The 16,332-nt window shown below is 34.5% G+C and overlaps 2 protein-coding genes across 5 annotated transcripts in view; one reads left to right on the forward strand and one right to left on the reverse strand.

Moving 5' to 3' along the window:
• The first annotated feature begins 885 nt into the window (after positions 1 to 885).
• Positions 886 to 9,064, forward strand: LOC131167046 (spliceosome-associated protein 130 A). 3 transcript variants are annotated; one of them, XR_009139971.1, is made up of 5 exons: positions 886 to 4,015; positions 5,312 to 5,803; positions 6,448 to 6,599; positions 6,831 to 6,919; positions 8,572 to 9,064. XR_009139971.1 is itself a non-coding variant. In XM_058125801.1 (4 exons), exons 1-3 carry the CDS (start codon positions 1,001 to 1,003, stop codon positions 6,583 to 6,585), a joined length of 3,645 nt encoding a protein of 1,214 aa, XP_057981784.1. In that variant the 5' UTR covers positions 894 to 1,000; the 3' UTR covers positions 6,586 to 6,599; positions 8,572 to 9,064. The 3 variants fall into 3 exon arrangements, 1 of the variants encoding a protein (XP_057981784.1); XR_009139970.1 differs by having other exon boundaries at positions 946 to 4,015; positions 6,831 to 6,878; XM_058125801.1 differs by lacking the exon at positions 6,831 to 6,919 and having other exon boundaries at positions 894 to 4,015.
• Positions 9,065 to 9,573: 509 nt separating this feature from the next.
• LOC131167047 (caffeoylshikimate esterase-like) overlaps positions 9,574 to 16,332 on the reverse strand; it is a 30,502-nt gene continuing 23,743 nt past the window's right edge. For both annotated transcript variants that reach the window (XM_058125803.1, XM_058125802.1), the window contains 2 exons: positions 11,501 to 11,599; positions 9,574 to 10,199 (listed from right to left, as the gene is read on the reverse strand). In XM_058125803.1, the coding sequence (XP_057981786.1) occupies positions 9,918 to 10,199; positions 11,501 to 11,599 (381 nt within the window). In that variant the 3' untranslated portion in view covers positions 9,574 to 9,917. The remainder of the gene's footprint in view (positions 10,200 to 11,500; positions 11,600 to 16,332) is intronic.

Here is a 16,332-nt window from a genome sequence, read left to right on the forward strand (position 1 = left end):
AACAGATTCATATAATAAAAATACATAATTTAGAAAAAAAAATATTGTAATAAAAATAAAAATTATTATAGTTAGTTTTCTTAATTATTATATTTCAAAAACTCCCTTTTTAGTGCTGAAAAAGGAAATTTTATTGTACATGATAATTGAAAAATCAGTAAAAAATATTTTTAAAATGACTTAATTTTTTTTAAAATTTTATAAATATTGTTATTTTAGTTATATTTTGAATTAACACAATCATTTTAAATGACTTATTATTTTTAATTTTTTAAATAAATTTTATAAATATCTTATCATAATTCACAAAAGTTAAATTCTAAATAAAAAAAAAGTATTATAGTAACATGTTGCCAAAGTAATTAAAAATCACAAAATCTAATTTTTAATTTTAAAAATAAAACACTAACAAAATAAATAAATGCATTGTCATAATTTGTTTCCTTTATATATAAAAATAAAAATAATAAAATAAAACTAAACATGACTTTGTTTATTCTCACATCGTCTTGATACATCATCTCTAAAAATCAAAGTAAAATACATTAGCCTCCCTTAAAATTTGAAAAAAAAATATAAACCTTTCTAAGATTTCAAAGACAGTATAAAAATTTGGTTAATATATGATTTTTAGACACTTAAACGGTGAAAAGATTTGTCTTTTACTAAATATAAGAATTTTTATATATTTTTTTGATACATAAAAGTTTTAAAAATTTTCAAAAAATTAACATCTTTTTATTAAATCGAAAAAGTTCTTTTATCCTAAAAATTATTATGCACCAAATAGAAAATTGGGAAGTAGACAATGGTAAAACGGAAAATAAAATTTAAAAAACTAGCCTCAGCTAGTATATTGGCAAATAGATATGGGCAAAATTGGAAATGAAACTAGGACGCCAGCAACCAGTTAATATATACTACGCGGGGGGCTACTACGGCGATGGATAATCTTAAACCCTAGGGCACGTTCGCTCTCTCTTCTTCCCCATTTTCAGCTATGTACCTATACAGTCTGACGCTTCAACAGGCCACTGGCATAGTTTGCGCCATCAACGGTAACTTCTCCGGCGGAAAATCCCAAGAAATAGCTGTTGCTAGAGGCAAAGTTCTCGATCTTCTGCGACCTGATGAGAACGGTAAGATTCAAACCCTTCTCTCTGTTGAAGTTTTTGGTGCCATTAGGTCTTTAGCACAGTTTAGGTTAACTGGGTCTCAAAAGGACTACATCGTTGTGGGGTCCGATTCGGGTCGGATTGTTATTCTCGAATACAACAAAGAAAAGAATGTGTTTGATAAAATTCACCAGGAAACCTTTGGGAAATCTGGTTGTCGCCGGATAGTTCCAGGGCAGTACTTGGCAATTGACCCAAAGGGTCGTGCCGTTATGATTGGAGCTTGCGAGAAGCAGAAGCTTGTTTATGTGTTGAATAGAGATACAGCAGCGAGATTGACTATATCATCACCCTTAGAGGCGCATAAGTCGCATACGATAGTGTATTCTATTACTGGGGTTGATTGCGGTTTTGATAATCCAATTTTTGCGGCGATTGAGCTGGATTACTCGGAGGCTGATCAGGATTCAACTGGGCAGGCAGCGAGTGAGGCCCAGAAGCACCTTATATTTTATGAGCTTGATCTTGGGCTTAATCATGTTTCTAGGAAATGGTCCGAGCAGGTGGATAATGGTGCTAATATGCTTGTCACAGTTCCTGGTGGTGGGGATGGTCCGAGTGGAGTGCTTGTGTGTGCAGAAAATTTTGTTATTTACAAGAATCAAGGTCATCCAGATGTTCGGGCTGTGATTCCGAGGCGGGCAGATTTACCTGCTGAGCGTGGGGTTCTTATTGTCTCAGCTGCCACACACAAGCAGAAGTCTATGTTTTTCTTTCTTTTGCAGACGGAGTACGGTGATATCTTTAAGGTTACCTTGGAGCATGAGAATGACCGTGTTACAGAGTTGAAGATAAAGTATTTTGATACTATACCCGTCACAGCCTCTATGTGTGTGTTAAAAACAGGTTTTTTGTTTGCAGCATCAGAGTTTGGGAATCATGCATTGTATCAGTTCCAGGCAATAGGGGTTGATGTTGATGTAGAGGCTTCATCAGCTACATTGATGGAAACTGAAGAAGGTTTCCAGCCTGTGTTTTTTCAGCCCAGGGGACTTAAGAATCTTGTTAGGATTGATCAAGTTGAAAGCTTGATGCCAATAATGGACATGAAAGTCGTAAATCTCTTTGAGGAAGAAACTCCTCAGATATTTTCACTCTGTGGGCGGGGTCCTCGTTCATCCCTACGGATACTAAGACCAGGGTTGGCAATCAGTGAGATGGCGGTCTCACAGCTTCCTGGTATCCCAAGTGCGGTTTGGACTGTGAAAAAGAATGTTAGTGATGAGTTTGATGCATATATTGTTGTTTCATTTGCAAATGCCACCCTTGTGCTTTCCATTGGGGAGACAGTTGAAGAAGTTAGTGATAGTGGGTTTCTTGATACTACCCCGTCACTCGCTGTTTCTTTGATAGGAGATGATTCTCTAATGCAAGTTCACCCAAGTGGTATTAGACATATCAGGGAAGATGGACGTATTAATGAATGGAGGACTCCTGGAAAGAGGACAATTGTAAAGGTTGGTTCTAACAGACTCCAAGTGGTTATTGCATTGAGTGGAGGCGAGCTCATATATTTTGAGGTGGACATGACTGGTCAGTTGATGGAGGTTGAGAAACATGAAATGTCTGGAGATGTGGCTTGTTTGGACATTGCCCCAGTTCCTGAAGGAAGACAGAGATCCCGTTTCCTTGCAGTTGGGTCATACGACAACACTGTTCGCATCTTATCTTTAGATCCTGATGACTGTATGCAGATTTTGAGTGTGCAAAGTGTGTCTTCACCCCCAGAATCTCTCCTATTTCTTGAAGTTCAAGCTTCTGTTGGTGGGGAAGATGGTGCTGACCACCCTGCTAGTCTCTTTCTTAATGCTGGTTTGCAGAATGGAGTTCTTTTCAGAACAGTCGTGGATATGGTCACAGGTCAACTATCTGATGCTCGTTCTCGATTCTTAGGATTGAGAGCACCAAAGCTCTTCTCTGTTATCGTAAGAGGTCGACGTGCAATGCTTTGCTTGTCAAGCAGACCTTGGCTTGGTTATATTCACCAAGGACATTTCTTGTTAACTCCCCTTTCATATGAGACACTTGAATTTGCTGCTTCATTTTCATCTGATCAATGTTCAGAAGGTGTTGTTGCTGTTGCTGGGGATGCGTTGAGAGTTTTTACTATTGAAAGACTGGGAGAAACTTTTAATGAAACTATGATTCCTTTAAGATATACCCCAAGAAAGTTTGTGCTTCAACCCAAGAGAAAATTGGTGGTTATTATTGAAAGCGATCAAGGAGCATTTGCAGCAGAAGAGCGTGAAGCTGCTAGAAAGGAGTGTTTTGAAGCTGCTGGAATGGGGGAGAATGGAAATGGAAATGTGGAGCCGATGGAAAATGGTGGTGATGATGAAGATAAGGATGATCCCCTCTCTGACGAGCAGTATGGTTATCCCAAGGCAGAGTCAGACAGGTGGGCTTCATGCATCCGAGTTCTTGACCCGAGAACTGCAAGCACAACATGTTTGCTGGAGCTTCAAGATAATGAGGCTGCATTCAGCATATGTACAGTGAATTTCCACGACAAGGAGCATGGAACTCTATTGGCTGTTGGTACAGCCAAAGGGCTGCAGTTTTGGCCCAAAAGAACCATTACTGCAGGATTCATACATATCTATAGATTTCTGGAAGATGGGAAATCCCTTGAACTCCTGCACAAAACACAAGTGGAAGGTGTTCCTCTAGCTTTGTGCCAATTCCAGGGCAGATTGCTTGCTGGAATAGGATCAGTGCTTAGATTATATGATTTGGGGAAGAGGCGACTTCTCAGAAAATGTGAAAATAAGTTGTTTCCCAACTCAATTGTCTCTATTCACACATATCGTGATCGTATTTATGTGGGTGACATTCAAGAGGTATGAACTCTAAAGAAGTTTCATTCAGTTTCCCCCTATTCTTGTGTATTAGTTAACTTTTTTTATTTTTTTTATTTTTTATTTTTATAAATTTTATATTCATTTGCATGCATTTGGAGTAATGGAGTATAGATAATTTTGTGTATAGGCTATCATGAGTTTATGACTGCTTCTTCGCCACTGTTGAGTACAACAAGCATCAAATTGTATATTGGTTTACCTTTTTTTTTTTTTTAAATTTTATACTCATTTGCATGCATTTGGAGTAATGGAGTATAGATAATTTTATGTGTATAGGCCATCATGAGTTTATGACTGCTTCTTTGCCACTGTTGAGTTCAACAAGCATCAAATTTCATGTCTATGTTGTTTTGTTCTTAATAGTTTGGTAAATTGTAACACATGTAAGGAGTTCTGTAACATAGTTAAGATTGCCTGTTTATTTAAGGTTATCCAAAACATAGTTAAGATTGCCTGTTTATTTAAGGTTATCCAAAGTCTCTGCTTCTTCTTTTTTTTAATTTATCAAACCAATCTGTTTCTTGGGTTTTGGGCTTCTAGGATTTTTTCCCAACTTCAAATACAATCTTTTTTTAGTATTTCTGCAATTTTGTCTATGGTTGTTCTGGATTGTTGCCCCCCTTGGTGCCCTTCTATCAAATCATAATTTTTTTTAAGTCTTTTCCCTGAAAATAAGGAGTTGTTTTGAGACATGCGGCATGCCTTTCCCCCTCCCTGCGGGGGTCTCGAGGTTGTAGAAGGTTGCTCTCTAACTCTAATACTGTAGATATGCCTTTCCCCTCTGACTCAGCAGCTCTGTCCTCTTAATCAAGTTAATTAATTACTTCGAAAAATTAAAAATATGCTACTTGTAGATTTTGGAGTTAGCCTCACGTTACTCACGTTAAAATTAATTTGATGTTTAGATCAGTTTTTAATAAATGAAGTTTGGCCGTAATATGAAATAAACTAAATTGTGAGGTGCCATACTGTAATTTTTTTATCAGTGAGGTGTCTGTAATTAACCCTTAAAAATTATTACTGTATTTTTTACCTTTTTGGTGAAATTGTTTGAATACTTTTCTATATAAAAAAAAACCTTGTGTTCTAAAATTCTTAGAAATTTGATGCGTGAAATCGTTTAGTTATCCTAGCATTTGGTTTTTTTGGGTCCCAATCATCAACTTGCTAGTGATGCATAAAAAAGTGAAGTTTGTGGGCACTTAAATTCAACATTTTGTCCTTAATTGGTACTTAACATCCTAAGCATCTATTTTATTTTTGTTCTTATTGCAGTCATTCCATTATTGCAAGTATAGACGCGATGAAAACCAATTGTACATATTTGCTGATGACAGTTATCCAAGATGGCTTACTGCATCATACCACATTGATTTTGACACCATGGCTGGTGCGGACAAGTTTGGGAATTTCTATTTTGTTCGATTACCACAGGATGTGTCAGATGAGATTGAAGAAGATCCAACTGGTGGGAAGATAAAGTGGGAGCAGGGGAAGCTGAATGGAGCTCCCAACAAGGTAGAGGAAATAGTACAGTTTCATGTTGGTGACGTTGTCACATGTTTGCAGAAAGCATCTTTAATACCAGGTGGTGGAGAGTGCATCATCTATGGGACGGTGATGGGGAGCTTGGGAGCACTGCTTCCATTCACCTCCCGGGATGATGTTGACTTTTTTTCACACTTGGAGATGCATATGAGGCAGGAGCACCCTCCATTGTGTGGGAGAGATCACATGGCCTACAGATCTGCTTATTTTCCTGTTAAGGTAAATGTTATATCAAACATACACACATTATTCATACCTCCATGTCTTGACTTATGTTCCCATCCATTCCCATTTATTCAAGAGTTTGAGCTATCTGTCAAGTTGTTTTGGAAATGAGTGCTTGTTCAGCAGTCGGAACTTGGTATATAAATCTATTAAGTCACTTATTGTTATTATTATAGTTATTTTTATTATTTTTGAGGAGGGTGGGGTGAGGTTGTTAATGTTATAATTATTATTAAATGTGCTATCATAGTGGCTTCATTTGTAATTATGAGTTCATGCCCATCTGAAAAAATTATGGATTTGTGCCTTTATACCTCTGAATATATATTTTTTATTCTTTGGAATCTCCAAAGCATCCACATCTGGAATTGGCTGTTTAATACTTCGATTAATGAGCCAAACTTGAGCCAAGGTCAGCTACAATTGTTAGCATTTGATTTTAATAGAAAGGTAGGCTACTGCGCTGGTGGCTTCCTATGGATGTGGATTTGGTGATTCTTAATCCTTATGTTAAATCGTTTTGTTCAGTCCTCAGTTAGGAATGGACTGGATGTTTTATTGGTTTGTATGGTTGCTTGGGAGTGTGTGTTTTTCTATTTTTTGAATTAACACTGGGCACATGTGAAATAATCTTGCAGGATGTGATTGATGGAGACTTGTGTGAACAATTCCCAACACTGCCTATGGATTTACAGAGAAAAATTGCAGATGAATTGGATAGAACTCCTGGCGAGATTCTAAAGAAACTTGAAGAAGTTCGAAATAAGATAGTTTGAGATGGACTCCAGAGGTAAATCAACTTCAACCCACTTCAACCCTTCCTGTGAGGCATACCTTTGACAAATGTATTCATTTCCACTATTGTTCCAATGTCATTCTACATTTTTAACATTAATTGTTTGCTGCTTTACTCTAACATGAAACAGAATGACTTTTATATTTTCCTTCAATATGTTTTTTGTGGGTATTGACTCTTTTGAGTTTGTTAAGAATTTAATTCTAAGGCAAAACATTTTCATAGGAACAAAGGGCTTCACACTGAAGATGGCTACATTATTGTGTGCTAGAGGTAATCCTTCAAATTGAAAGCTGTCAAGAAGCAATATATTGGTAAGATAGTTTTCAAGCATTGTCAATGTGGTAGACACATTTGTCATGTTAGCTGCTATCTGAGATAACAGTGATTGATTGTAGAATATTTCTACAATAATACATACCCTCTCTCTCATTTTTATTATTTGTTTCCTTTATTTGTACGAAGAAATAGATCACTGTTGATTACTGATCACTGAGTTGACATCTTTGAAATTTGAGGTTTCTGTTTGTAGCTAAAAAATATAAAAGGTCCCAGAAAGTATCCTACCTTAAGATTTGTGAGGATTCTTGGGCAAGAAACAATGTGTATTTTGGTTCTCAACAGTTTTCATAAAAATTGAAAACTAGATTTTATGATTTTGAGTTGTTTTGGATACTTTGTTGCTGTACTTCAATATTTAGAATTAATTTTATGGATTAAATGATTCATTTTGCACATAATGTTTAACTAAAACAAAATTGAATGACCATGTTGATTTAAAAATAAATAAAATAAAATATCCATTTAATTTCTAAAAAAGTGAAAAAAATAAATGAAATCTATTAAAAAATATTTTCACTAATTTTCAATTGTCAGGTATGATAGGATTGTTCTTGTAACAGTAAAAGGTAAACATAATAATGAAGTAAAAGAATTAGAATAATTTATATTTTTTATTATAAAAATTTAAGTCACTGTATTTTTATTATTTTAATATATTTTTTTTCAATTGTTATTTGATTCAAGAACAAAAATTAGCATTTGTTCAACTAAGGTTTTAATTAATTCAGTTTTGGGAATATTTGAGAAAACAGATTGATAGTTTTCAGTTCTAGTTTTTGTTTTCATAATTTTTATGGTGATTCCAAATAGCCCCCTTAGCTCCTCTCCATCCTCTTTCTGTTGATCATTTGTGGTGAACACTGGTACGGTTTTAAAACATCAATTGATGACCATACTTATCTGTAAATCTTAAATTAGATTCCTCTCATTAATGTCGTTTAGTGTGTCCATTTGTGATGATGAACTAAATGGGGTCATCTATGGGAATGGTTCCCCCCCCCCCCCCCCCCTTCTTTTTCTATCTGAATGTTAACGGTCATTTTTCATAGTTTTATGATGAACTATGTTTCTGCTGTTCATAGAATAAGAGTTGAAGCTTGGGTTCAGCTTTGATCTTCCCAAGTCCTCATTGTCTGGTATTTCTTTCCCGTAAAAGTTATATTACAACAAAATCACAGTTATATGTACATATGCACAAGTCATCTTTTTGCCTAGAGGTGTACTTGATTTCATTTTGGTTATTCATTTCAAGGCATTCAAGTTGAGTCACCATGTTAGAATCTCTTCTCTTGTTTGATGCAAATATTTGTGCATTGAAGCGAGCCCAATGATATGTACTGCTAACTTTTTTGGCAGCCTCTATGGAATTTTGCTGATTAAATATGCTTGATTTTCATTTTGCACCATAAATATTTTTTGTCATCCACTTCATCCGTCAGAAGTTCTGCTTATATTGGTTTGTCTAGACTCTTATACCTCCGTGTATCTATATTTTTTTCTCTGCCTTCTTATTCTTCAGTATTGCCCCCATCTTGAGCATGATTTCTTGTAGTGGGAGGCAGATCTGTATTAAGCTCTGCTACAGTGAACACAAGATGTAATCTATGGCATCTGGTTTATGCAGGCGAAGGTGGTGGTACTCACGGTGTTTATTATGGCATTTGATCAGACCTGAATCAGTTTCAGTAACAAGGTGAATGAAGCATATGCCTAGGTTTCTTACTCTGGTCTCATTCCTATTGTTGGATTAAGCTAGCCTAACAATGTGAAAAGCACACGCTGAGATGTTCTTATGCAGTTCTTGTCGTTCCTGTCCCTGTCCCACTCCCACCCTCTCCCTTCCTCCTTTTCCCCTCGCATTTGTTTGTCCTTTGTTGTTGTAATTAAAAGCAATAGCAGATTTTTGTTTTTTGTTTTGAATTGGAGCTCTCTCTCTCTCTCTCTCTCTCATTGATTCCTATGTTTACTAACCCAGACATCAAGGCTATGTCCCCCGAAGCCAATATAGCAGTGGGAGTGTGGAGTTTGAAGCTTTGGATTTTTTGTTGTTCATGTAAATTCAAAGCATTGAACTGGATGCTTCAAATGCAGTGTTGAATGTGGTATTGTGGAATTTTTCAGATGAGTTTTCTCCAGAGGTGTCGTTGGTAGTTTCTGGGTTTGCTGATTGCTGGTTTTTAGAAACAAATACGCTTCGAATATTTTCCATTTTTATTTTTTGTTTTGTAGGGATATGGTCAAAATTCGCATCTTCAAAAAAGAAAAAAAAAAAAAAAAAAGAAGCATTGAAATTCTTTTTAGTTTGTAAAGCCAAGTCTTCAGTTTCATTAGTATAAACTAGTGATTTCATCAATATGCACGTGCGGCTGTAGTGCCCAAACCTTTTTGTTTCCCTGGGTTGGTGACTCTGTTTGATTTTAAGTTAGTTTTTGCAGAATAGGTTCTGCAAAGGGGTATTGAATGAAAGTCATTGGTATTTTTGTTTTTTTTTTTTAATTTTTTGAAAATGCTTTTCTAAATTTTGGGAGTTCTCATATATCTCTGTTTGGTTTAAGGGAAAATTAAATTAGATTATTAGAGGGAAAGAAACTTCGCTTCAAATTTGACTCCCAAATGCAAGGAAAAGTGAGTGAATGCAATTTTATTTTATTTTCTTGCCAGTAATTACATTATCCAGGTGCTGATAATTTTTCCTCACTTTCTTCCATTTTAAACACTGCACACAAGCCCTAAATAAACAAATAGAGGGGGTTGAAAGAATTCCCAAAGTCCAAGCAACAACAAATATTTTTACAGAGGGTTCTTCGAAGCTAGCTGCTGCAAATGGGAACAGTGAGTACCAGTTCATCCACCTACAAATCTCTATTTGTTCGATTTTCACAAACCAACCACTTAGATTTAGAATTTTAAAAAGAAAGAGGAGCAGGAGGGTAAGCGAGAGATGAAGATGAATCAAATTTTGTGGTCGGGTCATTGCTTGGTGGAGTGGTGGTCGTCGTAGAGGTGTTTGAGCTGTTGCTCAAGGCGGGAGGGGGCGGGGGAGAGAGAGCGTTCGTCGAGCCACTCGACGATGTCGGCGAAGACGATGTCGGTGTTGTCGAGGGACTCGCCGTAGGTGAGGGAGTGCCACATTCCGGGGTACACCTTGAAGTTCTTGTCCCAGCTGGTCGCCGATTCGTACAGCTCCTCGCTCGCCGATATGTCCGTCACCTTGTCCTCCCCTCCGTGCAGCACCAAAAATGGCAGCGACACCTATATATATCCATTCCCCACCATCCATCAATATCATCCACGCCCCACACATATCTAGTTATCAGTTTCTTCACATAAGATAGGAATTATAACTAAGATTCTTCTAGATTTTAAGTTAAAATTAGTTCGTCAAATTTACCTTTAAAAGCATTATTACTAAAAAATAAAATTGTGCATTTTATATATCTTTTATAATAGAAATCAAAGATAATGATTGGAATTTGTTTTCTCATTTTTAATCAAATGATACATATACAACTAGCAAGGCTCAAAACAATTTAAAATAATAAGAGATATTAATTGAATTTTTTTCTTAAATTAATATTTAGATATGAGTCAAAACCACCCATATTTCCTAATAATTATTAGTGATTTATTTACTAAACTTGAGAGGTTCTTAATAAAACCTAATGCTTAGTTTAGTTTCTCTCTTACTTTAAAAAAATGAACGGATGAAAAGGAATTTTTATTTTTTTAAGATTATAGTGAAAAAAAAAAAAAGGAGTTCTTGGGAATAAAAAGTTGAAAAATGCGAAAAGGTGAGTTTGGGCTCCCTTGTTAGCTCCTCTTTAATAAATAAAGTTAGATGTAAATAATTTTTCTAATTTTTAAAAGTTAATTTTTAACCTTTTTGTGAGCTTTTAAAACTTACAAGTTTGAACTTTTTAAAAGTTAAAAACTAACTTTTTCTCTTACATTTATTCAATTCCATTGTTATCCTTAATTGTTTTCAAATATTACAAAACTATTAATGCACTAATTATATTTTTTTAAAATACATATTTAATTTAGTCATTTTTAATACTTTTAGATACCTTATAACTTATTTACCAACTACTCAAAATCAATTTTTTATTTCTAACTCTTTTTTTAAGTGGGGACCAAATATTTTTTCTTAGTTTCTTTTTAAAATGTCTTTCTATATTTAAATTGACGAAAGTAAATATGTATTTTTAAGAAATATAACTATTGTATTGATAGTTTTGTAATATTTGAAAAAAAAAATAACAATGAAATTAAATAATTTGTTGAAAAAAAAATTAACTTATAGTTTTTAAAAAGTTTCAAATTTGTAATTTTTTAAATGTTCACTAGAAATGTTAAAAGTTCACTTTTAAAAGCGGGAAAAGTCATTTTAAAAAATGTGTGACCTAACTTTTACTTTTAAAAAGGAAAAGTTGGGTTAAAAAGGGGATTAAACTCACCTTACTTTTATAAATCATAGGGAGCATAAAAAAAATAAAAAATATGAGTAACAAAAAAAAAGTAGAAAAAAGAAGAGAGAGAGAGAGGGATCAAACCTCAGAAAGTCGTCGCTGAATATCGAGGCTAACTCGAAGAAGTTCGTTGCCAGTCTGCAATCGAGGCCTTCCTTTATAACAATACGGATTATTTCGAATCTGTGTTCATTTAACGTCATAAAAATTTATATATACTAAAAAAGAATATAAACAATTTTTATTATTTGTTCCTTATTTGTACGAAGAAAATAGATCACGGTGATTACTGATCACTGAGTTGAATCTTTGAAAAATTTGGGTTTCTGTTTGTGATAAAAAATATAAAAGGTCCCAGCAAGTATCCTACCTAAGAGTTGTGAGGATTCTGGGCAAAGAAGAAACAAGTGTTATTTGGTTCTCAACAGTTTTCATAAAAATTGAAAATAGATTTTATGATTTGAGTTGTTTTGGATTATTTGTTGCTGTACTTCACTATTTAGAATTAATTTTATGGGATAATGATTCATTTTGCACATAATGTTTAACTAAAACAAAATTGAATGACCATGTTGATTTAAAAATAAATAAAATAAAATCCATTTAATTCTAACAAGTGAAAAAAAATAAATGAAACTATTAAAAAATATTTATTTTCACTCATTTTCAATTGTCAGGTATGATAGGGATTGTTCTTTTATGTAACATAAAAGGTAAACCATAATAAGAGTAAAAGAATTGAATAATTTATATTTTTTTATTATAAAATTTAAGTCACTGTATTTTTAGTATTGTAATATATTTTTTTCAATTGTTATTGGATTCAAGAACAAAAAATTAGCATGTGTTCAACTAGGTTTAATAATTCAGTTTTGGGAATATTTGAGAAAAACAGATTGATAGTTTCGTTCTAGTTTTGTTTTTCATAATTTTTATGGTGATTCCAAATATTAGCCCCTTAGCTCCTCTCCTCCTCTTTCTGTTGTCATTGTGGTGAACACTGTACGGTTTTAAAACAATCAATGGATGACCATAATTATCTGTAAATCTTAAATTAGAGTACTCGCATTAATGTCGTTTAGTGTGTCCATTTGTGATGATGAACTAAATGGGTCATAAGGAATGGTTCCCCCCCCCCCCACCACCCCCCCTTCTTTTTCTATCTGAATGTTAACGGTCATTTTCATAGTTTTATGATGAAAACTATGTTCTGCTGTAATAGAAAAGGTTGAAGTTGGGTTCAGCTTGATCTTCCCAAGTTCCTCATTGTCTGGTATTTTCTTTCCCGTTAAAAAGTATATTACAACACAAATCACAGTATATGGACATATGCACACGTCATCTTTTTGCCTAGAGGTGTACTTGATTTCATTTTGGTTATTCATTCAAGGCATTCAAGTTGAGTCACCATGTAGAAGCTTTCTCTTGTTTGATGCAAATATTGTGCATTGAAGCGAGCCCAATGATATGTACTGCAACTTTTTGGCACGCCTAATAGGAATTTTGCTGATTAAATATGCTTGATTTTCATTTTGCCACCATAAATATTTTTTGTCATCCACTATCAGTCAGAAGTTCTGCTTATATTGGTTTGTCTAGACTCTTATACATCCGTGTATCTATATTTTTTTCTCTGCCGTCTGATTCTTCAGTATTGCCCCCATCTTGAGCATGATTTCTTGTAGTGGAGGCAGATCTGTATTAAGCTTGCTACAGTGAACACACAGAGGTAATCTATGGCATCTGGTTATGCAGGCGAGGGTGGTGGTTACTCACGGTGTTTATTATGGCCATTTGATCAGACATGAATCAGTTTCAGTAACAAGGTGAATGAGAATTATGCCTCGGTTTCTTACTCTGGTCTCATTTCCTATGGGATTAGCTAGCCTAACAATGTGAAAAGCACACGCTCTGAGATGTTCTTATGCAGTTCTTGTCGTTCCTGTCCGTCCACTCCCACCCTCTCCCTTCCTCCTTTCCCCCTAGCATTTGTTTGTACTTTGTGTTGTCATTAAAAGCCAATTAGCAGATTTTTGTTTTTTGGTTTGAATTGGAGCTCTCTCTCTCTCCTCTCTATTCATTGATTCCGCTGTTTATACCAGACATCAAGGTAGTCCCCGAACCAATATAGAGTGGGAGTGTGGAGTTTGAAGCTTGGATTTTTGTGTTCATGTAAATTCAAAAAGAATTGAACTGGATGCATTCAAATGAATTCTGGAGTGTTGAATGGGTATTGTGGATATTTTTCAGATGAGTTTTATCCCAGATGTTGTCCGTTTTGGGTAGTTCTGGGTTGCTGATTGCTGGGTTTTAGAAACAATACGCTTCGAATCTTTCACACATTTTTATTTTTTGTTTTGTAGGGATATGGTCAAAATTGCATCTCAAAAAAGATAAAAAATAAAAAAAAAAAAGAAGCATTGAAATTCTTATTTTAGTTTGTAAGCCAAGTCTTCAGTTTCATTAGTATAAATAGTGATATTCATCAATATGACGTGCGGCTGTAGTGCCCAAACTTTTTGTTTCCCTGGGTTGGTGACCTCTGTTTGATTTTAATTAGTTTTGCAGGACAGGTTCTGCAAAGGGGTATTGAATGAAAGTCAGTGGTTATTTTTGTTTTTTTTTTTTAAATTTTTTGAAAAGCTTTCTAAATTTTGGGGGGTTCTCATATATCGCTGTTGGTTTTAAGGAAAATTAATTAGATTATTAGAGGGAAGAAACTTCGCTTCAAATTTGACAATCCCAAATGCAAGGAAAAGTGCGTGAATGCAATTTTATTTTATTTTCTTGCCATAGTATTACATTATCCAGTGCTGATAATTTTTCCTCACTTTCTTCCAGTTAAACACTGCAACACAAGCCCTAAATAACAAATAGAGGGGTCGTTGAAAGAATTTCCCAAAGTCCAAGCAACAACAAATATTTTACAGAGGGTTCTTATCGAAGCTAGCTGCTGCATAATGGAACATGTGAGTACAGGTCACCACCTACAAATATCTATTTGTTCGTTTCACAAACCACCAACATAGATTTAGAATTTTAAAAAGAAAGAGGAGCAGGAGGGTAAGCGAGGAGATGAAGATGAATCAAAAGTTTTGTGGCGGGTCATTGCTTGTGGAGTGGTGCGTCGTCGTAGATGGTGTTTGAGCTGTGCTCAAGGCGGGAGGGGGCGGGGGAAGGGTGTGGGAGAGAGGAGCGTTCGCGAGCCACTCGACGATTGTCGGCGAAGACGATGTCTGGTGTTTGTAGCGGGACTCGCCGTCCGTAGGTGAGGGAGTGCACAGTTCGGGGGTAAACTTGAAGTCTTGTCCCCGCTGGTCGCCGATGCGACAGATCCTCGCTCGGATATGTCCGTCACCCTTGTCCTCCCCACCGTGCCAGCACCAAAAAATGGGGCAGCGGGGACACATATATCTATCCATTATCCCCACCATCATCAATATCTCCAAAAAACGGGGCCCCACACAGATCTAGTTATCAGTTTCTTCACATAAGATAGGAATTATAACTAAGATTCTTCTAGATTTTAAGTTAAAATTAGTTCGTCAAATTTACCTTTTAAAAGCATATACTAAAAATCAAATTGTGCATTATTTGTATATATCTTTTTAATCGAAATGCAAAGTAATGATTGGAGAATTTGTTTTTTTCCTTTTTTTGTTTTTTTTTTTTTTTCTTTTTTAATTTTGTTTCATTTTTCTCATTTTTTTTAATCAAATGATACTATACAGCAAGGCTCAAAACAATTTAAAATAATAAGAGCTATTAATGCCTTTTTTTCTTAAAATTAATATTAGATATGAGTCAAAACCACCCATATTTCCTAGAATTATTATGATTTATTGACTAAAACTTGAGAGGGTTCTAATAAAAACCTAATGCTTAGTAGTTCTCTCTTACTTTAAAAAAAATGAACGGATTGAAAAGTAATTTTTATTTTATTTAAGATTATAGTGAAAAAAAAAAAAAAGAGAAGTTCTTGGGAATATAAAAAGTTGAAAAATGCGGAAAAGGTGAGTTTGGCTCACTTGTTAGCTCCTCTTTAATAAATAAGGTAGATGTATAACTCATTTTCTAAATTTTTACCAAAGTAATTTTTAACCTTTTGTGAGCTTTTAAAACTACAAGTTGAATTTTAAAGTTAAAAACTAACCCTTTTTTCTCTTACATTGATTCAATTCATTTTATCACTTAATGTTTTCAATATTTACAGAAACTATGAATGCAATAATAATTTTTTTAAAATACATATTTATTAGTACATTTTTAATACTTTTAGAGGATACCTTATAACTTATTTACCAAATACTCAATAATAAATTTTTTATTTAGAATCTTTTTTAAGTGGGGACCCATAATATTTGTTGTTTGTTAGTTTGCTTTTAAATGTCTTTCAATTTAAATGGAGAAAGTAAATAGTATTTAAGAAATATTAACATGTATTGATAGTTTTGGAATATTTGAAAAACATAACAATGAAATTAAATACTTTGTCTGAAAAAAAAATTAACTTATAGTGTTAAAAGAAGTTTCAAATTGGTAATTTTTTAAATGTTCACTGAAATTGTTAAAGTTCACTTTTAAAAGCGAGGAAAAGTCATTTTAAAAAATGTGGACCTAACTTTTCCTTTTAAAAGGACCCGTGGGGGTTTCAAAAGGGGATTAAATCACCTTACTTTATAAAATCATCGGGCGCATCAAAACCCATCAAAAAATATGAGTACCACAAAAAAACAAAGTAGCCACCCGAAGAGCGCGAGAGGGGGGAGGGATAACACTCAGAACGTCGTCGCTAATATCGCAGGTAACTCGAAGAGTTCGTTGACAGTCTGGCAATGGGCCGCCTTTATAAACTCGGATTATTTCGAATCTGTGTTCATGTTAACGTATTAAAAAATTATATATACTAAAAAATA

The sequence above is a fragment of the Malania oleifera genome, chromosome 10 (genome assembly GCF_029873635.1).
Source record: "Malania oleifera isolate guangnan ecotype guangnan chromosome 10, ASM2987363v1, whole genome shotgun sequence".
Taxonomy (NCBI): domain Eukaryota; kingdom Viridiplantae; phylum Streptophyta; class Magnoliopsida; order Santalales; family Ximeniaceae; genus Malania; species Malania oleifera.